Source organism: Buteo buteo, chromosome 6, assembly GCF_964188355.1.
Source record: "Buteo buteo chromosome 6, bButBut1.hap1.1, whole genome shotgun sequence".
Classification (NCBI taxonomy): Eukaryota; Metazoa; Chordata; class Aves; order Accipitriformes; family Accipitridae; genus Buteo; species Buteo buteo.
Window position 1 is genome coordinate 12,333,867 of NC_134176.1, and position 25,517 is coordinate 12,359,383.

Genomic DNA, 25,517 nt, shown 5'->3' on the forward strand with positions numbered 1-25,517 from the left:
GTCAGGGGTATGGAGGACACGTGGATATGTGACAATATCCAACCTATGTTTCATAAATTAAATGACTAATTCATAAAGAGAATTTGTCACACTCCAGGAGCCATGCCGAAGCTGAATGCTGGCTTGATTGCAAACATCCATTTAATGGCTGGACTCACTGCAATCACAGGCATTTTAAACAGATTTCCTTTGGTGTGTGGGCATGAATTGTCAGGTAGGATGAAAAGATCCTTGTCCTTCATAGTGTAAGATCTGGGGTCTGAAAGCTGCGTGTGAGGAGAATAGCTCCTGGTCCATGTCCCCACCTCCCTGGAGGCCCCTGCTTCTCTGCTCCTGCCCACCCTCCTACCTGCGCTCAGGGAGCATCTCCAGAAGGACAGTCTGCTAAGGTTAGATGTGAAGTTTTTGGACTCTTCATGGCAGAAATGTTGGAGAAAATAGAGGAAAATGTTTTCGCAGTGTTCTTAGAGGAAAATTACAACTTTTTAATGTTTCAAGTTTATTTTTTTCATTTTATTTTTTTTTCTTAAGAGAGAAAACCAGAAACTTTGTTAAAAACCTAGTTTTCCAGAACTGAGTGAATTTAAACTTTGGAGAGTTACTGTCTCTGAAATGAAAGCCACAATATGCTTTCAAAGACAAAGGGAAGAAGGGTGCCTTGCTCTAATTTGTGGTGGAAGCAGTGCTATATGAGTAACAGCTTTTATAACATGAATGTGAGGGATGTGCTGTTTGTTATGGGAGTCATGGCTCCCCGTAGCTGCCAGGGATCACCTTTCTCCGCAAAAGAATTCACACAAATATTGGATTTGGAAAAAAAAAGAAAAAAAGATGGTAAAAACACAAATTAGGATTGATTCGATTTAGACGTGACATTTTTCAGTTTAACGTCATAAAAGCCAGTTTCCATCTCTTACTAGCGGTTTAAGTAAAGGCTAATTCCACTGAAAATGTTATTTGCTCCTTTAGACAGGAGTGTCAAGCAGAATACATCTAAAAGAAAGAACTACTAAGCAGATGTCTGATTAAAGATAAATGAAAATGTCTCATAATACGTCAATGGGATAACATTAAATGAACCTGAGGATCCAGTGGATTTAAGTTTAAAATATCAATGTTAGGAGCAAGACAACAGTGTTCCCATGCTCATCCTATATAACTAATTACAGATAAACTCCCCTGCCTTCAGACTCAAGGAAAGAGAACAGCCAGGACTCAGCACAGCCTCACAGTGACATAAAATTGGCACCAGTTGAAATTGCATCCCCTGGAGCCATCAGGTAGCACCTGTTGCATCCTTATGTGGCTGAACACCACATAGGAGAACCCCAGAAGGAAGGGCAATCTTCTAGGGAGGTAAGAAGGAGGCAGTGTCAGTCACTCTACCACCACCCCCCAGGGTAATATATGCCTGGACATGAGATTTTCCATGCATGGTGCATGGAAACTCCAGTACCGAGTGACATTAAGCATCAGGTTTGCAAGTGCTGCAGTGCCAAAGCTGGGGTCATTGCCTCCAGCCTGGGATACAGAAAATTTCCCTAACCACGCCACCACTGCCCACCAGGCACAGCTCTGCAGCGGCACGTCCCCAGCCTGGCTGTGGAGAAACTGGCTTTGCCCCCAAGCAATGCTTTTTGCCATACTGATACACCCAACTTGGCGAGTAGCAGCTGCTTTTGAACTGGGAAATAAGAGGGACTCTCACCCTCCAGTTATCTGATCCTTTGCTTTTTGGCAACGTGACGTTTGGGGAAAAAAATTGGTTGTTCAGTGGCAGACTATCTCTGCCTCTGATCTTCTCTGCCACATGACCCCGCTCTCCTTGCACAGGGTATAGGTTTCTAGTAATGTGAGTTCCTGCTGGGCTCCACAATAGCCTTTCCAGAAAATGTTAAAAAATGTGCATTGCATTAAAAGGTGAATGAAGATGAGCCAACTGGCTCGCTGCTAGCGCAGCACGCAAGGCAGCGTACCACCCAGGGCGAAGGGGCCGCGCCAAGCAGGGCAGCAAGAAAATCCCAAGACAGAAGCAGTGGGCATTGAGCTGCCTGGTCTAGAAGGGCTCAAAGGAAAGAGACAGAGATGGCAAGTGCCATTGATGTAAATGTGAATATATCTGTGTAGGAGCACGTGGGATGGAGTGCCAGTGCGAGTATTTGCACACCACGGGGCAAAGGCAGGCTTAGAGCGAGCTTCGTTCCCCTGTATTACCTTTATTAGTGGTAGGACAGGAGCTACACACCACCACAAATAACCCTTTGCATTTTTAAACCAAGACACTGTAGGTATACCACTTGTTCCAATCGGTCCAGTATAGGCATTTAATAGGCTAAATGGTGTAATACATCTACAGGACATACATTAGTCAAGTATTATGTACAGGTGGCATTTTACAAAATTAGAAAGAACTGAAATAGAGCAAAATCCAACAATGTCTTACTCCATAAAACTTCCTTTCTGCACTACATGAAATATTCTACAAGCTAGACTAGAAAAATATGACTGAATGTCTTTTTTTTTCCTTTTTAGTTTCTACAAAGCTTTTAATCCAGAAAAAAATACAAAACAACTATTGAGTTTATTAGAGAGACAACACTTGCACACAGACAAAGTAAGTAGACATTCATAGACCTGCAAGTTGAATAAATAGGGCTTGTTTGTATAAAACAATTTTCTCTCTATCTTGCTCTCCTATTTTAGGGCCTCTGGCCCATGTTCAGAAAAATAAAAATGGGAGGAGGAGTTAGCTTTGCATGGTTGTTAAACTGAGGCCACACTGCTTTAGAAGAAAGCTCTAGTTTCAAGCATCCATTTGCTTCAGGTAAAATACTTCAAGGGAGCAGCACAAAAGAGGAAAAAGAGAAGAGAGGAGTAATTAGGCTGGAAGGAGGAAATCTGGCATTTCTATATGGGCTGTAGCTCTATGTACTAGGATGAAAAAAGTAGTGCTCCATGGCATTTTTTTCAGGGTGTATGTAGAATTTTGTTGTTTCTTTGGGAAACTTATTTAGGGAAGTGCCATTGACCTCAGGTGGAAATAGGATAAGGGCCATCCAGAGCAGGAAGGGAGGGAGCGTCTGAAAGCAGATAGAGAGCGCATAAAATTGGGGGAAGTGTTTCAAACAACTGTTTTTCCTTTTATAAAGCGAAAAGCAAATTAAGTGATATGTCTAACGTCATTCCTCATGGAGCTGGGCAGATGCAGATTGAAAGGAAATCACACAGCTAAAAATATGTCGTCACCATCGTTGTTTTCCCCCCCAGAGCTTTGTAAAACTTCTTGACGGTCGATGCAAAAGCAGCATTTAAAGAGCACCTCGCATCCACCCGGCCACCTCACCAGTGCGGCTCTCCTCCCACCACGACAGCGGCAGATGGGTCCGAGCCAGGGACCTTCTCTCGCTGCTTCTCTGCTACCCAAACACGTAGCTCGAGCTTGTTCTTGCTTCGTTGGCTTTACCAGAAAACTGTCACCAGTGAAGGGGGTGATGGTGACAGCAGCCAGATTTAGGAGGTGCTCTTGAAGTCTTCAGTTACTCTGGTGCTCTGACCAGAATCCCATTCATCCAACAAAATAATTCTGTGACAGTGTAGGTAAGAAAGTCTACATCAAGAAGGTAAAACAGATTGTTATATAGGTTGAGAGAGCAGAGTTTAACTTAAGTATCACATTATACTATACTACACTGCTTATAAAAAGGGTCCTAGATCCCAAACACCCCAAATAATGAGCTATATAGTTTTGTACATAAATTAATGTTGCTTTGAAGTAAAATAGTCTCTTTCCTTTGTATTAAACATTCATTGCACAGAATTCTTTGTAAGTAAATATATTAAATTTGGTTGCTAAGAAGGTATAAACTTATCTTATTAATACATCTGGCCAGTAAATTTTATCCACCATCACACAATTAACAGTTGCCATTAGAGAAAATTATTATTGGAGAAAAGAAAGCACTTGGAAGTCAACTTAGGAGTTAACGCTGGAAGAAATCCTGTTATTTCGTTCCACCTACAGTGAGCGGCTTCTTCCGGCTGCAACATTAATTGGAAGTACAGACCCCATCCAGCCCTGCAGAGATGGAGAAAGCCAACTTCGTAGCTTACGGGACACTCGTCACTGACACAGTCAAACCCTTTTGAGTACATGCATTATCTACCTCCACCAACACCGTCCGAGGGGTAGCGTTTTGGGCCAAGGTGGGTGCTTCTCCTGGGACGGTGGGAGGGAGTCTCTGGGAGGTCCCCGTGCAGGAAGGGGTTCACCCCTGTCAAAACGGTCCCCAAATCCCCATGGAAAATCCACTGGAGGCCCGAGGTGTCCCAGAGACAGCTTGTCCCACCGCGAGCTCTGGTCTCCAGGAGGTGGCCATGCAACCAAAGCCGAGGGGGCCATGCCGCGGGCGAGGGCACCCCCCGGCACACGTGCTCCCTGCCGGGTGGCTGCCCCCCACCACCTCGGCCCTCCTCCACCCCCTCCTACGGCGGGTGGCTCGGGGGGGACCTGGCGTCAGGCAAAACGGAGGGCAGGTTTGGGCCGTGCTATGCAGCTCCTATCACCCACCCCGACCACCACCCGGCTCGGGTCGAGGGAGGAACGGCTGGGCCTCCGCACCTGCGTTATACGCAAAACATACCAAAAGAAGAATCGTCACAACGATTTCTGTTAACGAGGCGGGACAAATCCAGCCCTGGCGGAAGCGAGAGCCATCGCGTTGGCTTCAAGGGAGAGGAGCGCGCGCCACGCCACAGCTGGACCTGGGCCTCGAGAGTGCACGAACAGCGCGATCCACCCGACCAGGCCTACAACAGACAGCCTCACTCCACGAACACCAGCGGCTAGCTAATCCGCCTCACCAATGTACAGCGAGAAAGCGTTTCCGAAAGGCGTGAGCCTTATTGAAAAGGCGGCTAAGAAAAGGCTGGTTCGTCCAAATTTGCACAGGTTAGCCAAAGGGAGAGAACTGCTCTGGGCCGCCCCGGGGCAGCAGCCTGGAGGCAAATCTTACACTTGCGTCTCTATACAAAAGTTACAAAATCAAATGGTGACATTATATTACATCTATTGTCCATAATATCACAGTGCTAGTTTTAAATGGCTAAAAACAAGAAAGGTTTTAGATTTAAGACATCCCTCCTGTAGAAATGTAACCCCTTTGTCCTGCTGTTGATACCTGAAAGCAGCCTTGCTCGAAAAAGGTAAAACCAATGAAATGTGCTAATTGAAATTAGGAGCATTTTTTCCTTGATAATCTCATATTTCCTAACACCATTGTTTCCCAACACATTGTTTCCCAAGGAAAAATTAAACAAATAATATGAATCCCAGCCTGAAAATCAAAATGTTGAAAAGAACAGTTCTAAAGCCCAGACGCTTCTTACCAGGTACTAACTAAATAAAACCCTTGCAGATTTAAACACAGATTACTTTGACATGTCTTCAGAGTGTGTTAGCTTTCCAACAACATTCACAATGAAGTTTCACTTCTGAGGCCATGGAGTCCCTACTCGTCCTCTTCAGTTCTGCTTTCCAGAGTATCTGTACTGTCTTCCACTTCGTGAGCTGGGTGCGCTAAAGTATCTGCAAAGAAATGGCTCGTCAGTATTTATTTCCCCATACAGGTACAACAGCCTTCATCTGATTCCCTGCTCCACCAGGCACTTGATCGGTTAGGGTGATCAGACCTGACATAAGCAATTTGCTCTACTTGCAAACCAGTAGTTAAACCTGGAGTAGGGAACTCTGAGTGCATCACAGTCTGACTTTACAGGGGACTTGAGACCTCAGGACAGGTATTAGTGAGATGAGGTGATGATCCCTATGCACAGCCACTGTAGCAGGAGGGCTACCTGCTGTCTTAGTGAAATCTGCACAAACTCTCCGTCCTGAAGACCTAATGAGTCCTAATATGCACAAAAAACAACACAGAGGCCATAATGTGCAACCTGGAGGCCATAGATTTGGCTCATATTTCTTCTTGAATGATCAAACCCTGTGGTTGCTACCACCCAGAAATGCCAACTGGAATAGCAGGAGATTTAACACTTCAAGATCAGACCATTTGTCATCGCCCCTTTGAAGGTAAAGGAAGGTGCATCTTGCACCCCATCCTGGCTGCTGTCTCTAGACATTTGGGTGGCAAACGTTGGTGCACTGAAATGGAAACCATGTCACTCCTTAAGAGAAAAAGAGAGCACCAACATGAAAAAAACCAGAAATAAATAGACCAGTTCCACACTGGAGCATTCCCTGTGCAAGCTACACTCCAACAAGCTCTTACCTTTAGCCGTGTTTACCCCACAATAACACTACTAGACATATCTACATATTTGTGAGCTCCTGCTACACTAATGCACTCCTGGGACACCACGATGCTTTGAAAATGTGCAGCTGTTAAACACTTTGCTTCTAGGCTAGGAGACAGGGAGGTAGATCTATGCTATCGAACAGGATTACCATTTCCTAGAGTGAACTGCGAATGTGCAGTAATCTGCTTGTTGGCCATGTGAGTGGCCAGCACTGAGCCTGATGCAGATGAAAACACCATGTACTCAAAAGCTACAAGGAAACTTTCAGTCCACAGGACTCCCTCTCCAGTGCAGGTGTTTCTGGGCACCTTCAAGCACCTACTGCTTTTTGGTACGCTATTAACTTCAGTGCATGGCATGGCCTGAAACTGCTATTTTCCTATGGGGAACAAGGACAAAATTACTCATTCAAACCTTCCAGATCCATCTGCTGCTGCTGCTGCTGGACACAGACTCTTTGGTCACCATGAAGACCCTTGTCCTCTGCTGATTTCAGGTCATCAGGAGGCCAGCGCAGCTCTCCACTCTCCACCTCCCCAGACTCGGTCGGCTCCACCACAATTGACGGCAGTCTTTTGGACAGCTTGGGGTACTTCTCGCGTGAGTCTGGGAAGGCCTGGTGAGACATTTGGGGACACGTCCGTCAAAGCCTTGCCCAGGGATGCGTGTTCAGAACAAGCAAAGTACATGCTCTGTCTTAGCATCCTTTCTACATTTGACATGCACTCCCAAGTCCATTAAAAACCCCCTTCAAACTGGTGCAGGGCAACAGTCCTGCACAGGGAGGATCTCAAAAGTAGCTAAATCCAGCTCCTTGCCGGCGTGGATGCAGAGGGGCTATAGGTGTCAGCACATTCTCCTCTGCACATATTGTCCCTTCCTGGGCAAAGAACCGACTTTGCTCGCCAGTGTGACGAGCAGACAATCGCCTTGACTTGTGTGATCTGACGTGCATAGTAAAAATGGAAACTTAGGCAACAAAATTCATTATGTTGCCAAACACTGGTGTTTCAGTTCTGGTGGATTTTTAGGACACAAAGGTCGTTGCTGTAACACTAAGCTAAATGGCTTCTGCAGCCCTTCTAGCTGTTGTCCTTTTACTCTGATATGATATTCATGTTTTCTTGCAGTGACAGTTTATTAAGAAGCCACCATTCTGCAGAGCTATTTTCTGTAATGTGAAACACTATATTTTATGATGCATTCATGCAAAACAGGTAGTCCCAGAGATCATCTTTACACAGAGGATGGTGCCAGCTATTATTTTCATTTGTCACATTGAAGCTGCAGGTCAAACACTATGCAGCGATTAAAGCTTGAAGCTGAACTAGGTCTTTTTAGTGAAGGATATTGTAACACATAAAAATGCTTTCTTGTTTTCAACATCGCTGGTTCATTTAAATCTCTCAGGATACTTTGTTTTGGATTGGGCTTTCTTCTGGGGTTTTTTTTGAGGAACAGTAATTCCAGCTCCTGCAGGATGTTAATGTAAGACAAACTCTGTTGTTGCTTCACTGAAACCTTAACTCCTGGCTTCTAAAACTTCCGTATACCTGCACTAATGGGTTGTAAATTTATCCATGCTAGCCGAGTTTTGTTTTGTTTTGTTTTGTTTGTAACAATAAAATCAAGGTGCAGACTAGGGGACTGAACTAGGGGTTGAGAGCAAGAACCATCCCAGTTTAACTCCAGGCACTGCCACAGATTTACTGTGTGCTGGTGGGAACCTCCCCCCACATCTGCAACACATTCACCACTGAATCGAGGTCTCTGGTTAGACTGAGCACTGCTGGTTATGTGGGCCAGTCTCAGCACAGCTCCTGCACAGGCAGAAACACACAGATATTCCCTAACCACCATAAAAGTGGGCATATCCCCCAGGGCACTGCCAGGGACCTGGGGGTGTCATAACCCACTGGAAGTGTTTGCTCCATGGCTTTTGCAACCTTCCTTCATCCCAGTAGCTGCTCTCTCTGAGCTTAGTGTTTAGTTGTCCCACTTGGCATCAGAGCTGGCACGGGGAGGCAAGCCCTTGGGCAGGGCAATTCTCTTCCTACGTGTCTGGGAAGCAGCAAGCACATTTTTATCATTGCTGCAATGCCTGTATCTGACTTCTGGAGATGAGGACGGACAATAATTCTCATCCTCACACCCTTGCTCCCCATGGTAGTGTTGCAGGGATTCGTTACTCTTTGCAAATCTACACAAAGGTGAAAAATGTTGTATATCATTGTTAGTGTTGCAAAGTGAGACACAATTAAGAAGAAACTTCTTTAGTGAGAAAGCCCCTTCAGTGCACCTAGACCAGTGAATCACTGAAGGTAAAGCTTTCTAATGCCACCCTGAGCTGCACACACATGGGCATAACTTGCCCTGATCAAGCAATGCTGCTCATGCTGCCTTATCGGAAAAGTTACCCCCAACTTCCCATTACACAGCCTCCTCCTGTTTATAATTTGGAAAGACATTTCCATGGTAGCTGTCTTGACTGGAAGGAATTTTTAAGAGGCTGCTAATACGATCTTGCTATTTTCAAATATAAGACAAGGTAAAATCTCCTTGGCCAGGACAGGTCCAGAGACACCCCTGAGCTCTTCTTCAGACCCATGGTGGAGCCCAGCTCCCTGAGCCTCACCACCTCAGCTGGCAGAAAATAGCCATAAAATTGTGGGCAAATTGCCTTATTTCCTCCTAGGGCTGCACATGCAGGTGACAGTGACCTCTTCCCCCGGCTGCTGCTCAGCCTGCTCCGGTGGCAGGGGGCTGCGTGACAGCCACCCCATCCCCAAGCCTGCTGGCAACCCTGGATGGGGGATCCAATACAAGAAAACTTCTGCTTTTTCATCTGCTTTCTGGAGCCCTAGGAAATGACACACACTGATCTAAAAATGCGCTAAGAGCCGACTATTATGGTTGCAACAAAATTTAGGAAAGGCACCTGTGCGGCCTCAGCTTGGCTATTTTTGTTTGTGTCATTCTCATATGGTCTTTTCTCACACCAATCACATAATGTTTTTTTCCACCAGAGCCCAGTATTTACCACATCCCTCCAGGAATGAGTCAGGACTGGCAGGAAGCAGAGCTGCCTGTCGGGCCTTGCTGTGTTTTTCTGCGGAAGCTGGAGTGTGTGACGAGTGGGCAGGAGCCTGCAGGAAGAGAAGGACCGGTCTCCTGGCCAGAGTGCTTGGAAGTTGCTGGAAGAAACCTAGTTTTCCCACTGAGTCACTGATTTTGTGCTACCTCTCTTTTCTTTTTGCTTTTTTTGCCTCAGGTGGCTATCACTAAAATGTGGATGGTACCACCTTCTCCCAGAGAGGAAGGGTAAAGGAGCTGGGGGAAAACCTCTGGAGCATATGATCAGGGACACCATAGAACAGCCCTAAATACATAGGTGGAATCGGAGCTGGCACAGAGTTCGGGCAGCGTACACTAACACAATAATGAAAACCTGGGACTCAGTGAAAAAGAGGAAAAAGAATATTGAAAATGTGCTCTTTGAGTGAGCAGCATCTATCCTGTGCGGTCAATGAGGCATGGGAAAGCCTATGGTACACTCTTTCATTGCACACAGCCTTTCATTACATGCACAAGTGATCTGAAAGGAATTTGCAAAATTTCAGCTCTGACTTCCCTGGCTTCCAAATGCTTGGTTTTAACCTGCAATAGGCTGCTCCTAGAGTAGTTTTCTGAGTCTAGTCGCAATAATACACCTTATGCTGAGAAGCAGCTCAGGTCCACCAGGACACGTTTAGGTGGTTTGTCCCTGGCAGTGACACTGAGAGTCATGAGCACAACCACAGAGCACAAACGGGGGTGCGGGGGTTGTCACAAGGGGGGCTCGGGACATCGTGATCCCTCCTGCTGGAATTAGCGCCGCAGGCGGCTATGAGAGTGGGTGTGTGAGACAGCCTGGGGACAGAAAATGCTCTTGCACCTGCCAGCAAATGGCCCTGACCAGTGCTGCTGCTATGATGGCACAGCCATTTATGTGAATTACACAACCGTTTCAAATGGTCTCTTTTCTAAAAAGGGAGCTCCCTCTGAGCCTGAGGAAACTTAGCTCATTACAAGGGTGGCTGTATAAAAGCTGCAGTGCAGTATTGGCTGGATGTCTTCCATCACACGATGGTTGCTCGATCTGAACTCTTGGTGACAAACACCCTCTTTGCTTGCATCCCTGCAGGGGCCGGGCATCGCTGTCACTGTGCCCCAGAGACGTGGCACCTGACAAAACCCTCCTGCCAGAACTCTTACCTTTTAAAAATAAAACCTAAGTAGGATCAAACAGGTATTTCAGGGCTTGTTCTTCTGGCAGCTGTGCTCTGCAATTCGACATCTAACATGTATGACAGTTATTGGTTGCATTAAATTGCTTTTGAAAAGCAACTCAGGATACTTTCCAGTTTTTCTCAAGTTACCTGGCTTGAAGGGCCTCCTTCTTCCTCAGGAGTCTGGCTGAGCGCAAATTCCTCCATCACCGGTTCCCGTGTGTTCATCACCTCTGTCATGCTGCGAATATTAAAGCAGAATGGGAAAACTCAGCTCTGAGCTCTGGCCCAACACTTAATTTAAAAAAAGACATTAGCTTTTCATATTTGTTAAAATAATTGCATTACAGACTGTGCTTTCTAAACAGCCCACCGAGAAGCGTTTCCATGGCCCTCCAAGCCAACTGCTACTGCTGTGTGCCATGATGCAGAGCAGGGCATCAACCCCAGCTGCCCCCTGGGACAGCAGAGAGGACCCCCATAGAGTCCCAGAGGGAAAATGGGAGTCCTCCAATGTTATCAGCAACCAGTTTATTACTGATATATGAGCTCAGAAATTGCATCTGTTGACCAAAAAAAGTTACTCATGGAAATATCAGCCTTGAATTAAATTCTCATTCTGATTCCTCCTAATGTCTTCAATATTTGGTCTTCCCAGATGTCTCTTCCATTTAGTCATGAGCCAGCACTTCTTTTTAAACTATTAATTCAGACATACCAGCTGTATCGGTGTCTAAGGGCCAGATTTTCGGTAGTCTTTACTTGCCTGAGTATTCAGAGAGGTGTTGAGTGGGATTTTCAAATGCATCAGGGAAGGTTTGGCACCTAAATTTCATTTAAATCAGGGACTTCAGAACCTAATCTGCTTATGTGCCCATTAAGCATCCCCCTGGGCTGTTTGGCACCCAAAGCACTACAGCACTGGCCCTTGCGCTCTCCTTGTTCCGCTGGGCACTTCAGCACCCTGGAGCAGAGGGATGAGAGCCGGTCGCAGTCTCCGCTGCAGGGAGCTCAGCCCAGCCCATGGCTGGGTAGCTGCACGTCTCTATGGCGTTAGGATTTTCCTCACATTTGAGATTTCTAGACACAGCATTCTACTGAAAAATTTGAGGATGCCTGAAGACTCCATAATGCATATTAAGTGCACAGGAGCAAACAGAGCCTGAACCACTCTCACCTACAGACTGAAGGGGCCACATTCGTTTTGGACGGGAATACATCAGGCCTCGATGGTCTGGCCCCAGGCATTTCACTCTCTTTAGCTGGCATTTGTCAGGTACAGCAGCTACCGGCTGCCGGAGCCTCCTGCAGCACGCAGAACGTAGGCATCCTCAATTACACCGCCCTGCCACCTGCCACAGCAAGCACCCCTTTAGGCACGACTAAATGCTGCCATTAATTCTGGTCCTGCTTCACTCACAAAAGCCTTCTTTGTAAAGGCTGCTCCTACTGAGAAATGCAAACTAAAACATCTTAAGGATAACTTGTTTCAGGCTTACATTACCAATTATCCCGCAAAGCTAAATTTTACAATATCTGCAATTACTACAAAACCTTTCACAATGACTTTAATTAGCTGTAGCACAGAGCAGCGTGATATCACAGAGACTTTCACTCCCACTGCATCGTATTTAAAAAAGAGCACGGCGGACCCAGGAGACACTTGAGCTCAGCTGTGGGCCACGACCCGACCCCATAGGAATCCATCAGCTTAGGGAAAAGCCCTGAAGCGCCAGCCTTGGACCCAACAAACGCTGAATTAAACAGCACGCTTCCGGGTACACACACACGAGGAGAGCAGGCGCAGGCTCTGAAATTCGGCAGGAGGCTGAACCAAACCCCTGACCTGGGCATCCCCCAGCTTACACAGCCTGAATCCTCCCAGAGCCACGGCACAGTAGAAGAGGGACAGATTCTGCCTGTTAGGAAGAGCGTTTTGAGCTCCCTGCCCTTACTTGGACCTGTACCCCTCTCCAGGGACACCACAAACCACCTAAGCGGTAAAATACATTTATTTTCTGGACACATGCTTTTATTCCTGCAGCATCCAGTGGGCCATACCACTGGACACCCACGGACAACAGCACTGAGGGAGTGGTGATCTGGAAATGGAAGACCCTTTCCCAGAGCAGTGACCGTGGGCCCAGCTGTGCCAGCTGTTCCTGCCACCCGAGACAGTGCTTAAAAGGACAGAGTCGTGCCCTTGGACCCTTCCTTGCCCAAAAGGAAAGCAGCACTCCCTCCGTTACCTCCTCCCTCTGATCACCGCTGGTGCTCATGTGGTTCTTGCTTTTTTCCCCGTCCTGGTCCTGGTCTCTCCCTTGGTCCCAGAGGGACCCTTTTGCATCCCTCCTGCTGCCTCACCAGCACTGCCTCTGCAGATGACCACAGTGGGCCATAGCAGGACGCCTCTCTCCCACCCCAACTCTTCGGGAAGAGTTGGTTTGGGGAGCTTTCACACTGCCTGTCAGCCAGACCCAGCCATGAGCCTGGAGGAGCACAGGGCCCGCTGCTCTGATCATGCCCAAGATGAACGTCTTTCTTTTCAGATCCTTTTTGGGGTTCAGTGCCCCATCCCCAGCTGTCCTGGACTGCAGGGAAAGGGAAATGAGAAAGTGTGTGTCTGGATGGAAATGATCTTGGTGGCTTTGCGGGGGGCTGGGATTTATGAAGTCTTGGGCTTGGCTACCACGGAGAAGACATGTCCCACTGCTGTGTGTCCTGGGGGTTGGTCCCAGCTAGCCAGCCACAGAATCTTGCAGTCGCCTACAGCTGGCTGGTTTATTTTAGCAGCCCTTCAATATGTCCCAAGTGTTTAAAACACTTCTCTGTCCTTGTTCCATGGGACATTAGAGATATACATCCACACATGCACTGTCAAATATGTCATATGAACTCAAAGATGTTGTTAAGACCTCATGAAATTCTATTATTGAGCAATAATGGGCTCCGTGCTTCCCTAAGACCACATTACACCCTGCAGATTATTTCTAAATGACAAAGACAAATGATTCTGGCTAGGAAAATGGTGACAGTCCTGCCAGTGTTACAGCAGATGCCTCAGTGAATCAGCTCCCAAGCTGCTGAAGCCCAGGCCATTTCACAAAATCTGTGCAACTTAAGGCTTTGATTGAATAGGATGGCAGAAGTGATTGTACTTGATGTGTTTCAGAAAAGAACATGGGGCCATGCAATTGGCAAAAGAATTAGGCTTTAACTGGAATAGATTAATTGTTCTCAGTCTCCTCTTAAAAACAGTAAAGGAAAGCAGAAGAATCTATATGGGCTGTGAAAGCAGTGAAGCTCCCAACAAGCTTAACTAGGTATTTAACATTAAAAATAACTAGAGGTAAAATAATTGAGAATGCCACTGCAAATCAGTTCACCTGAAACTTCGAAATCACCTGTAGGACATCACTGAACTGTTTATAAAGCCACAGAATATGAAAAAGGGGTTTGGTGGCTGCTTAGGGCTTTTTTAGCTATGATATGATTCATGTGCAGAAGGATTTTTTACTTTTCAGCCAGTTTTGATGGAAAAATATTGAGCCACTTTTAGTGCTGCTTTTATGTGAGGTGTACTAACATACAACAGAAAAGTGGCTGATACAAGCAAATTATTATAAGAACGATATCTTTTTAAAATTTGGTCTTGCATTCATTTTATGTACGGTAGATGCTGATACCACCAATGACATACAGTAGCCATAGTGATGCAAAACAAGGCAATAAATAGCATTTACAAACAAAGAATAAATTCTGTTCTGGTGGATGAGTCACCTACTCTCAACCTTAAAATTCTTGTGGCAGTGAATTAAGGGATGCATTTACTTCCCCTAGGTTTCATTAAGCGCAAATATATCAATTAGGAAAAGAAAAAGCAAAATCTGTTCTTGCTTTTCTGTGAGAAAACCGCATTTGGAGAAGATTTTCTTAAATGCAACTGTTACAGTTGCAGGACCACGCTATGCTGATCTTTTTCCAGGGGCATGGAGCAAATGCACAGCTTGCTTTCTGCTATTTGTGATGGCACTAACAAGGTCAGTAACATACAGCAATATATAGGCTGACAAGTGCTAAACCACCTACCATAAGAAAGTGCTCAGAAACAATGCACACATTTTTATTTTAGGTTTTGAACAGAGGGCAAAACTGACCTGTGAAACTCCTGGTGGCAAAACAGTATTTGAATGAAGACCAGCTTCAGGATTCAAGAACGTGAAGCATTTATGTGGCTATGGAAAAGAGGCAGCTTGTGTGACACAAGCAAAGATTTCCTTAAGAAGAGGGGCAAAACCACATTTTATGGGACAGGCTGAGCCACGGTTAGGAAGAGCTTTTTACCTGAAGCAAGGATCAGCCTGGAGGATGCTCAGACATGCACCAAACCGTGGCCTGATCCTGCTCTCACCTCACCAAACAGGACAGGCAGCAAAAGGGGACACCCAGCCAGGGCATGGGGCTCCGTGGGAGTAAATAGCGAGTACAGGGCAACAACAGAAGAGAGCATGTTACCTTCAATCACATCAACGGATGTCGCTTCCAAAAACTGTCCTTGCTGCAGGCGTTCACGTTGTTGATAAAGTGTCGTGCAAACTCTGTCAAATCCTAGAAGTGCCTGAAAGAGACAATAAAACAGAGTCAGAGCGTGCAACCAAAGCGAGAACGCTGGCAGTAACTGGTGTGAAAGAGTACTACTGAAAACTTGCTGCAGAAACTCCTACTGTATAATCTTCTATGCCAGATGGGATTTGATCTCACTAAGGATGCAGCTCGTAGCATACCTCGTGTATTACCGAGGCAATTAATGTTCCAAACCCACCCAAAGCTCTTAGCTGAAATACCTTGCAATCTGACTCTTTTTGTGATGCTAAACTTTATTCCTTCGTGTAAGCTACATAAAATCTGCTGAAACTGGGACAGTCTGAAATTCTCCCATACAGGAATTTTGATGATAGTTGGAAAACCAGAAAATAAAAATGTATACCCCTATTTGGCAAGATCAGCATGCTTAATGAGACACGGTTCAAACCATCAAAGAACGAGATTCCTGCTCAAGAAGCTACTGGTCAAGGCACACAGAAGAGAAAATACGCTGAAAGAAGGATACCTTAGGATTACATTACTGCACATTTCTTTCAGATATCACAGGAGAAGTGATTTTTGCAAAGGTCTATTCCAAACTGAAGGTAATACTTTGACTGCTATCAGGACAGGGAGCCTGGTGAGCAGAGGTAAGGATCCCACCATTTCAACGTGTGAATCACTGATTTCTGATGTCTTCTCTGTTAGAACATCTTAGCTGAAGAGCTTGAGGAATTACAGTGCTGAATATAGTCAGTATCTTGGCCAAAGATGATTTTCTGAGAAATTTGTTTAGCCCTACAGCTTGCCAAATATATATTCATGCCAGCCACAGCTATTTCCTTGGATGGGAAAAAGGTGTTTTCAGTGAAGTGAATGGCACTAGTGTATATATTTTATATCCTCCAGTGGTTTGGATTCCAGCCCAAGTGATTAAACAAATCAACCTGCTCTGGAAGCCTTCCTACCAAGATTTATAACACTGGATTAACTGCACACTGATTTTATTCAAAAACAATGACAGAGGAAAAATTGTGCATTGCATTCTGGAGTTTCTTCTCATGCCACAGGCCATGCATATTGCAAATTAGGGAAGCAGGAAATCACATCTCCATCCCCAGGATTCAATTCAGAAGGTTTAATTCTTGTCTGGCAATTTTCCTTCCTAACCAATGATCAAACCAACTTCAGAGAGGCTAATGTTTTTTCCCTTAAAAATTTACGACTACGCTCAGTGCTTGTCTCTTGTATGGAAACCAGAGAGCATCCAACACCATGTTATCCAACACTCTGGGAAGATTTTTATCCCACTACCCATTACAAAACCGCTGCTATTAAACCTATGAAAACTCAGCATGAATTTGTCTACCTTCAATCTCTCCTTTAGAAAAGACTGGATGTAATAAGAGCAGTTACTACACTGAGTCATCTGTCAATGACAGACAAAATGGTGTAAGAGATAACGAAGCAGGTACCACATGGCCACTGGCTGGAATCCAAGCCAGGCCACTTGCTGTTTAGAGGTATCTTCAGATGCCTGGTTAGCGGTATATAAGGATCCAGACAGTACTAAATTAATTAAACCCACATCCATTGCTTTTCCAGTCTCAGCAAAGGACCTCTGGATTGAACTGACCCAAGACCAATCTCTTCTCCAATGTTTTGGGCAACTCGGTCCTATGGTGCATGCAACGTTTGAGAGGGGATGTCGGGACCTGGGGCTCAGCTACTTGACTGCTGGAAGAAAAAGAACATCGCTTAAGGACTGCAGTGTGGAAGAAGTCCCTTCTCCCAGCCCCACAGCCATATTTTAAAACAGGAAAACTTCTTCCCAGTCAAGATTGTTGAAGAGTTCGGTGTTTCCAGTGTATAAAACTACCAGAATGCATTTATTCTGTAAAGAGGAAATACTCACTTTATCTATCTAATAGATGTGATTATCTTGGCTGACACTAGAGAAAACATAAACTAATACTCTTCCTTCTACGATACTGCTTTATCTTTTAAAAACAAGGCACAGCTACTGAGACCATGCGACAAGCCTTTACTGCAGTGGAAGCAGTCTGGAATTTACTTGAGTAAAGCCTTTCTCTGCTTATCTCTTCTTGTCCCTTCTTACTTTTACCCACCTTTTCTGCTTTGCCGATTAGTCCAGCCTGGAGCCCGTTTGCTCAATGCACCCTCTCCCAACCTACCTCTCTTCCGCCCCCAAAATGACTTGCCCTCCTTTGCCTCAGCTTGATAACCAGCTTCTTCTCTGGCTCCAGGAGTCCCAACACAGCTGTGCTGCTATTAACAGCGACCAAGAAGTCTCAAGTCTCAGAGCCCAGTGACACTGCCTGGACACCCATCCTCTGGGCTTGGAGAGCCCTGCTACACCTCCCAGTAAAGGACAGTTGATTTAGGGACTACTGCAATGAGCTGGTCACATCCTGCCTCTTTAGGAGCCATAGCACCAAGCAAAGTGTGAGGAGATACGACCAAGATATGCTAAGAATGATAAGAATGATAAGAGAGCTGGTTCCACCAGTGAGACGATGCAACGCTTCAGTGGTGGCCCCTTTGCCTAGATCAAGGGCCTTCAGCCTCCCACCCCACACAACGGGATGGATTTCCACCGGTGCAGCTTGGCACGGACCAAAAGCCCAAGCACCGAAAGGTGCTCTCTGGGCTTCTCTCCCACTTCGGAAAGCATCTGGGACACACTGTGTGTTTGGAGTTTCTATAGCACAAGGACACAGTCTGTCCCGGTGGCGTGGTCTCACCACCTACGGGAGGACAACCAGCACCAGGGAGCAGCAGCAGGATGTCATGCAGCAATTCTGCCCAGCTGGGGGGTGTGGGAAGCCCAGCCTGGCTGTCTCTCCTGGGCTGCGCCTGGCCTTGCTGTGCAGGGATAGGACTCCACCACGCACAGCAGAGGAGGCCTTTCCTTGAGATAAATCCACTGTGAATTGCAAAGTAGATGTTTTTAAGGTGAGTGCACTTCATCGGGCAAAACAGAAACAGGAACCGGCCACAGGTTGCAATCCTAGCAGCCTGCAGATTGGCCGCTCGATAAAGGCGCCCCACGTTTCAGAGGTGCCGAGCTCCAACGCTTCCCCGGTAGGCAGCAGCACCTCCGACATCAGGTCACTTATTTAGAGATGCCTCCTACTCTGAGAGCATCACCCCTCCTCTCCCAGCTGCCCCAGCGTTGGAGACATCTGGGTGGCAGAGGGAGACCTGACCGCAGGGTGCCAGGGCTGCCGGTGGATTAGCAGGGGCTGCAGGACAGCCTCCTCCCCTCCCAGGCTTCCGGAGTTAATCATTCCCTCACTGAGCACTCATGGAAATATTATGATAACAGCCTAACAATACCACATTGAAGGTGCACCTCCTAAAAAATAAGTGTAGATAGGCAGCAGAAATTGGCCTTGAACCACTGCTCCGCGTGCAAATTTATCATTTTTCTGGCACCGCAGAAACTGGAGCCCTCCCCTTCTTATTTCAATGGGACAATCCCAGGGACTTTACCAGCCCCGTATTTAAATTGTGCTGGAGAGACGTCCCCCACATGGCTCCGCGGGCTCAGCTTCACGCGCGGGAGGACTGTAAAGACCGAGTTCTGGGAGCTCGCCCATGCAATCGCAGCGCACACACGGTTCCCACTGATTTCAGATAGTGCCTCAAACAAACCAGGAGTTCAGCCTTGGGCATCCGGTCCCCCCCTGCTTCACCCCACTAAAGCCTCTGGATAAATGCAAACTTTTCTTCATTCAAGGCGTCTAGTCTTTGTGTGCTACAAAAAGAAACCCCTGCTGTTGATTACAAGGAAAATTGGGACAGGGCATGCATAAGAATGGCGTTAGGCAGGAGAAGCAATGGGCTACTGCTTGATTTTTGCAAAGTGGAAAATTTCGACGGGCCACAGTAAACCCTGCTCAGCAGTTCCCAATAAACAAACATGTCCAAGGAGGTTTTTCCACTCAGAAGAAGAAAGGGTGCCTTATTTGGGCCACTTTGCTGCAGCAGATCGGGCTGTCAGTTCAGCCAGGGTGGATGAGTGGGCGATCTAGGACAGAGTTACGCTTGTTGCGGCTGATGAAGCCATGAAGGAGCTGCTCACATGGTACCAGAAGGTGCACGTCCCTGCAAGGAACTGTCAGTTGGTGTTTTCTAGGTCCAGGTGCCTCTGTGGATCCAACTCTTCTATGCCTCAGTCTTACGTTAGTGTCCTAGGAGGATGGAGCTACGGTGGACTGGGCCATCCATAGGTAGGACCATGCCCAGTACCTCTGCTGAGGGTGGGGTACTAGCTTCAGCATCTTGGCACAACCCAAAATAAGCACTTACCTCAGTGACACCCTGCAGCCTCCAGTTTCCGTGACTGCCTACTGAGCTCAGCTTTTGGACACTGTGGATAGGAACTTGGACAGCTTCTTTGTTTCCCCTGGTTGCACATTTGTAATGGAGGCACTTTATGAAGTGTTGTGGATTCCATGGGACTAGCGAAATGTAAATTACCGTATGGACCACGGAAGATAAATGCGCGTGTGTATGAACTCCTATTTAAACCTCCCACTTCTTTTTGGATGCAAATCTCTTTCCTAAGCAACTGAGAAAAGTGCGATATGTGTCAGAGTCTGGAGATTAGAGATCTGTTCTGTTCCCTCATTTCAGAAGCTCTTGTCTTCGGCCACCCACACAGTACTTGAGTTCTGCTCTCCGCAGGCCAAAGCTGCCTTCCTCTCCTCGGCAGCGTGTGCTCTGCAGAGGATGTCGATCTCTCTCAGGAAGCAGCAAGATGAAATGACTCTCGATGTGGAGGAGCAGGCATTTCAGCATGAGACACAGCACGTAGTTTGGGAGAGCGAAAAGGGGTAGGAGGCTGCTATTTCCAGACCATGCTGCCTCTCACCGCTAACTTCACAGCGAGCTGCAGTTTTTACTGTTTCTGCTCCAAAGAAGCTACGGGGGTAAATATCATCCTGAGGAGTTTCTCAAACACTCATCTGCGGACTACCAACACTAGAAAATACAGGCTCGCAAAGGGCATGGTCCTGGCAGATCACTCTAACTCAGCCTTCTTGACTCCTGGTGTTGCACAGTGAGGCATCAGGGAGCCGTCGCTCTTCTTGCATCCCCAGCTCCCGGAGAGCCATGACTACACGCAAACCTCACCTTCCAGTTTGTTGTAGTTGTCCAAGTTCCTACCAGCCCTGTTTGCAAAAAGGAGCTAGAAACTCGACTCATAAGTGGCCAAAGAAGAAGGAAAAGAACTAAAATGTACCTGTGTTTAATTATCACAATTTTCAAAGCAGTCTCATGATTTGGGGGTGATTTAACTCAAGGTTTTTTGCAAATGATGTCTGCGACACTGCTTGCTATGGGTGCTTACTTGGTAGGTTTTTCTTTTTTCTCTTTCTTTTTCCTGGCTGCTTTAGAGAAGCTCATTTATTTCAGCTCTTTGATCTCAGCACTAGACTACCTGAGCTTCCTCGCGGAAGATGCCACAAGGGATAGGTACGGCAAGGGAGGAGAGCAGGGCAGCCAGCCAGGATTCTCGGAGATAAGGATGAGGAGCAGACAGCCAGGAAGCATGTGCAGAGCAGTGGAAGGAGGAAGGAGCAGAGCAGATGGGAAGAATGACTAAGCCAGCTCCTCTGAATGCTGGTAGACCTCGGTATCGTGGAAATCTCCACAGAGTCCTCATGGAACCGTGTGCCAAAAGAAAGTTTGGATTTATTTTTTTTAACATCAGATTCAGCAGCTAATTGATGTGAGAGGACCTCATTAAGAAAACAGCCCCATCAAAATTAGAGATAAGCCTCAACAAGCTGTTAAATGTTTTTAGAGGTATCTCTTCTGGTACTTGCTGTGCAAATACTCTCTCATCCGAGAAGTTGCTTTTGGGATCGGAAATGCCTGTGCCAAGCGGAGTGTTTCTGAGCTCCTCTCACACAGCGAACCTTGCATCAGCTTCAATTTCTCAAAACAACCTTATGAAGCCAACACCTTACAAATAAGTATATTATTCCTTCTAATTCAGAACAACCGTTACTAAAGGGTCTCAGGAAGAAATGGTTTTGTTTCTGGGATCTTCCCTGGAAGATGACAATTCTCTCATCCCTCATATTTCATGCCACGATTGTCCCTCACCTTACAAGCACCCGTGGGAATTGGTGACAGCTGAAAATTGGCTTCATGTGCTTCTTTCTACTATTCCCTAGGTATTTCTGGCTGGTCCTGAATTCAGGCCACAGTCCCACAAGCAGAAGATGAGTGGGAAAAAAACATTGCAGAGCATCAACACAGAGTAGGTGATTCTTAGATGGAAATGTCATGGGAAATGGATTGCAAAATGTCTGATGTCTTTCTGGCACTGAAACAATACTCCAGATAGTCTATTGCTAGGCTCATTTCTAGGTAACAGAATAGGATAAGAGGTTAGGTACAGTCAGGTAGAACAGTATTTACTTAAAAGATAAACTAGTTCTTTCTCTGTAAATTTGGGAAAATTAGAATATGATGCTATTAGTGCTGTAATATGATGCAATATTGAGCATTTAGTAGAGAATTCAGTAAAGCCAATGCAGTAAAAGTGTTAGATTTAAATACCAAGCAAACAAAAACCCACCAGACGCTCCTAAGAGAACAATGACAACGAAGAGACTTTTAATGTTCCCTCTTGGTAATTAATAGCACAACCGCAGGTGTCACGACATCACAACCTAACACCAGACATGCAGCTGGTTTTGTCTATGAATTAAAACTCCATCACCTTAATTGAATTTCCAAGTATGGGAAGTTGCCCCAGCCTGAGATGGAGGATATGAGAACACTGTGTGCTATCGCAGTAGGGGTGGGCACGATGAAGGGTGAGGACAACACACAGCTAAAAATAAAGAAATTATTAAAAAAATAAAAATGCAGTATTTTTTTTTAATGAGTCATTAACGCTGAAAGCAGATATGCATTAATAGGACTGTGAGTCTTCCTGCCAACCAATTAACATGCACCTTCCGGATCTAGAGGTCTCCTAAATATTTGCAGAGGCAGTTTATGTGCGTGCATGTCAGAGATAGAACTCAGCTGAAAATTCAGGCTGCATCTTACAGAAGTTGCAGTGGTCTCAACAGAGAAGCTGGACTTGGACTATCTTCTCCTAGTCCTATGGGGATATGGGCACTATGGGATCAGTCAATACACCCTGACGAGAGCAGGGGATTGTCCTGCTGGCCCACAGCTTCTTCCAGCACTGGTATTTGCTCTTCACAGGACGGTACTGGTCATGCTCTCTCCAAACCATGAAGGAGAGGTGATCCCAGCCCCTACGGACTTACGATGAAGGAGGGACAAAGGCTGAAACGGGGGGCTGAGACAAGGTTTTAAGGACCTGTTGGTATCAATCAGTCTTTTTCATTCTACCTGCTTGTTATTGGTTGGCAGTTTTCCTGGGGTTTGCAATAAAGCCTTCCTTTGAAGATGGAAAAATGCAGGAAATTGATTCATTTACAGATTTTTCCAGAGAACGTACACATGTCTGAGGAGCAAAGGGAAGGGCTGTGGCTGAGGCAGATGCTGGTCTCCTTGAAGTCCTAGCAGGGCTCCTGCTGCCTTACATGACACAGGATCTGCCCCAGATCAAGGCTTCTCTGACCGACCCTCCAAAATCGACAGATGTGGTTAAATAGGCGCAAACGCAGGGGTATAATTTCAGAAATGAGGGAGAAGGAGCAATTTCAGCCTGTGACACGGTGGGTTTGATACCTGATCTATGCAAAAGCCTGTTGCTTAATACAAAGAGATCATTGTGAGAAGGGAGGGAAAGTAGTGACTATATTTGCACATTCATTTCTTCTGCTAAAGTAATGTACCAGAGACGTTAAGAGGAAATTCCACTTGATTGACAAATTGTCAGGCTAGATGGGGAAAGCAAGGAAACCAGGTCAAGTCATTCCCTGTTTGCTTGTTTTCTCTCTGTAATCATAATGTTGACTCTGAAAACATGTTTTTTAAGTGGAATATTAATTATCAAAATCCTGAGCTGTGAGCTGGATTCTTTTCTGGGCACAAAAATTTGTTGCTCATTAAATCTAAGAGATGGAAAACACTGGCTCGAGCCTGGTTGCGTGTAGGCAGATTTCCTCGCTTCACCTTCATTTTCAGGCTACTCATAAGGAGGCATTGTGCCGAGAACCAGGCTACAGGACAGGTGTGAATAGCAACTTCTGGGTCCGTCAGTAAGATTTGAGCCTATAGCCGGGAGGGCTTCCTTCGCCGTACTGACTGTACAACTGCAGTAAAGATCTCAGTCAGGAAAAGACTAATGGAAACAAATTTCTCTCTGTGTATTGCTTATTGTGGCTTGAGGGGTTAATGCTACATCCAGGCTAACCTAACTCCCCTCCGAGACTGTAGCCATATTCAGAGATCTACAAACACTGCTCTGTCCCAGATGAAAAGAAAATTTTTGTGGTGTGTTCATTTGGCAGCAGGAAAATATTCACACCCCTTGCTCAGAGTGAAACATAGTCCTCATTTACAGACCAAAGTAGGTTCTTTCTTTCTCTACAAGTAATCGTATGTGTGGTATTTGCTACCTGATGGGAAAAGCAGGATTTCAGTGTTCTTTTACCCAGTTCAGCTAGGCTGCAAGCAAAAGCATCATTGTCCTAAACTTGCGCTTTGTTACCCGCTTCCTCGCCTCAAAAGTTGCCTTGGAAAAAAAAAAAAAAAAAAAAAGGAATAAACGAACAGCTGAGGCGATCGCAGACCACAAACAAACAACTCCCTCAGTGCTACGCTCATTCATCAGGATTCCTTCACACAGCCCCTTCGGCTGCCGAACAAGTTGGATGGTTTTTTTTTTTAAAGGAGAATCCGTTTTTCAGTGAATTCTCCTTAACGTCCTTTCCTCCAGAAAAAAAAAAAAAAAAAAGCATCTGGAGAAACGACCCACGGCGGAGCCGCACTTTCTGCCTTTCCTTCCCCCGTAACTCCCCGCAGCCAGGCGTGGAAACGAGACACTTTTCCCGGACGGCGCTCGGACGGCTCCCGCGCCCCGCTCCCCGCCCGCACCGACCCGCACCGCCCGGCACCGGCCCGCACCGCCCCGCACCGCCGCCCCAGCGCCCGGCTCCGGCTGCCGGCTCCGCCACGGGCGCGCTGCCCCACGGCGCCAAGGGAGCAGCTTCCCGGGCTGCGGGCGAAGGACTTACAGGTGGCGGCTCTTCCCCGGGGGGCTGCCGCCGGACCCCGCAGCCGAGCCCGGGGCGGCCGCTCCCCGCTCCCCCCCCGCCGAGCCCGGCGGAGACCCCCCCACCCCGGCCGCCCCCCCGGCCCGGCTCACCGGCGGGGCAGGCGAGGCGAGGCGAGGCGGCAGCCGCCCGCCGCCCATGCACGGCGGCAGAGGGGAGCCGGCAGCTCCGTCAGCGCGTCCGCATCCTCCCGGGCCGGGCGCTGGCACCGCCGCTGCCGCGGCACCTCCCCGCCCGCAGACCGGCCCCGCCGCTGCCAGAGCGGGGAAACCACTCCCCCGGCAGCGCCGGCGGGGCGGCGCGCAGCCACGGCCCCCCCGGGACCGAACGGCACGGAACGGCACGGCACGGCCCCCCCGCCGCGCCCCGGGCCGCCCCGCGGGAGGAGGGGGGGGAAGTGGGGGCGGCAGCCCTCGGGGGGCCGGCACTTTCTGGGGACACGCGTGGAACCGCAGGGCCCCCCCCCCGCTAGCCCCCGCACGGTCCCGGCCCACACAGCGCCCCACGCGCGGGACAGAGGGGCCCCGGGAGCGGACACTGTCCCGGAGGGGTTCCCCCCGCCTTGCCCTGCTCACGGGTGTGGGGCTGACCCGACCCCCCCCGCAGCGGTCCCTGCTGAGAAAACGCTGAATTCAGGAGGCACAAACTTTTTCTGGTTCTTTTTGGGGGGTTTCTCTCGAGGAGGGGAGCGGGTGCTTCACCCCACGGCAGGGACACGCTCTCCTGTGGGCAGCATCCCATCACCACCTCGTCCAGAGGGGCCACAGAGCTGGGGCTGGCAGGCAGACGATGCCAGGGCTGCGATAAGGGGCTCCCCCCCCCTGCCAGGGGGCTATCAGGAGCCCACCCCAAACCCACTGGAGAGAGGCTGTCAGGGGAGCGTTTGCAGCTCTGCTTCTATTTGTGATGCTGCGGAAAGAGGCAGAAACCCCCCCCCGCGGTGGGGTGAGGCGCTCTGGTGGCAGCAGCCTGGGGAGCAGCGGTGGAGGGCTGTGGCCCCGGAGGGCCGTACAAAGGAGCGTGGTGCCCCCCACCACTGCTGTGCATCCCCCAGGGAAGCAGCTCGAGTGCCGGCGCTGAGGGGGGCCGAGACATGCCTTCCTCCCGCTGC

The 25,517-nt window shown here is 47.7% G+C and overlaps 1 protein-coding gene across 1 annotated transcript; it reads right to left on the reverse strand.

Annotated features, from left to right (window-relative positions):
* Window positions 1-2,297: 2,297 nt before the first annotated feature.
* LBHD2 (LBH domain containing 2) lies at window positions 2,298-24,647 on the reverse strand. The gene is made up of 5 exons (XM_075029779.1): window positions 24,499-24,647; window positions 15,096-15,198; window positions 10,731-10,821; window positions 6,727-6,928; window positions 2,298-5,584 (listed from the first exon to the last, which is right to left on the reverse strand). Exons 3-5 carry the CDS (start codon window positions 10,818-10,820, stop codon window positions 5,508-5,510), a joined length of 369 nt encoding a protein of 122 aa, XP_074885880.1. The 5' UTR covers window position 10,821; window positions 15,096-15,198; window positions 24,499-24,647; the 3' UTR covers window positions 2,298-5,507.
* Between the last annotated feature and the right edge of the window lie 870 nt (window positions 24,648-25,517).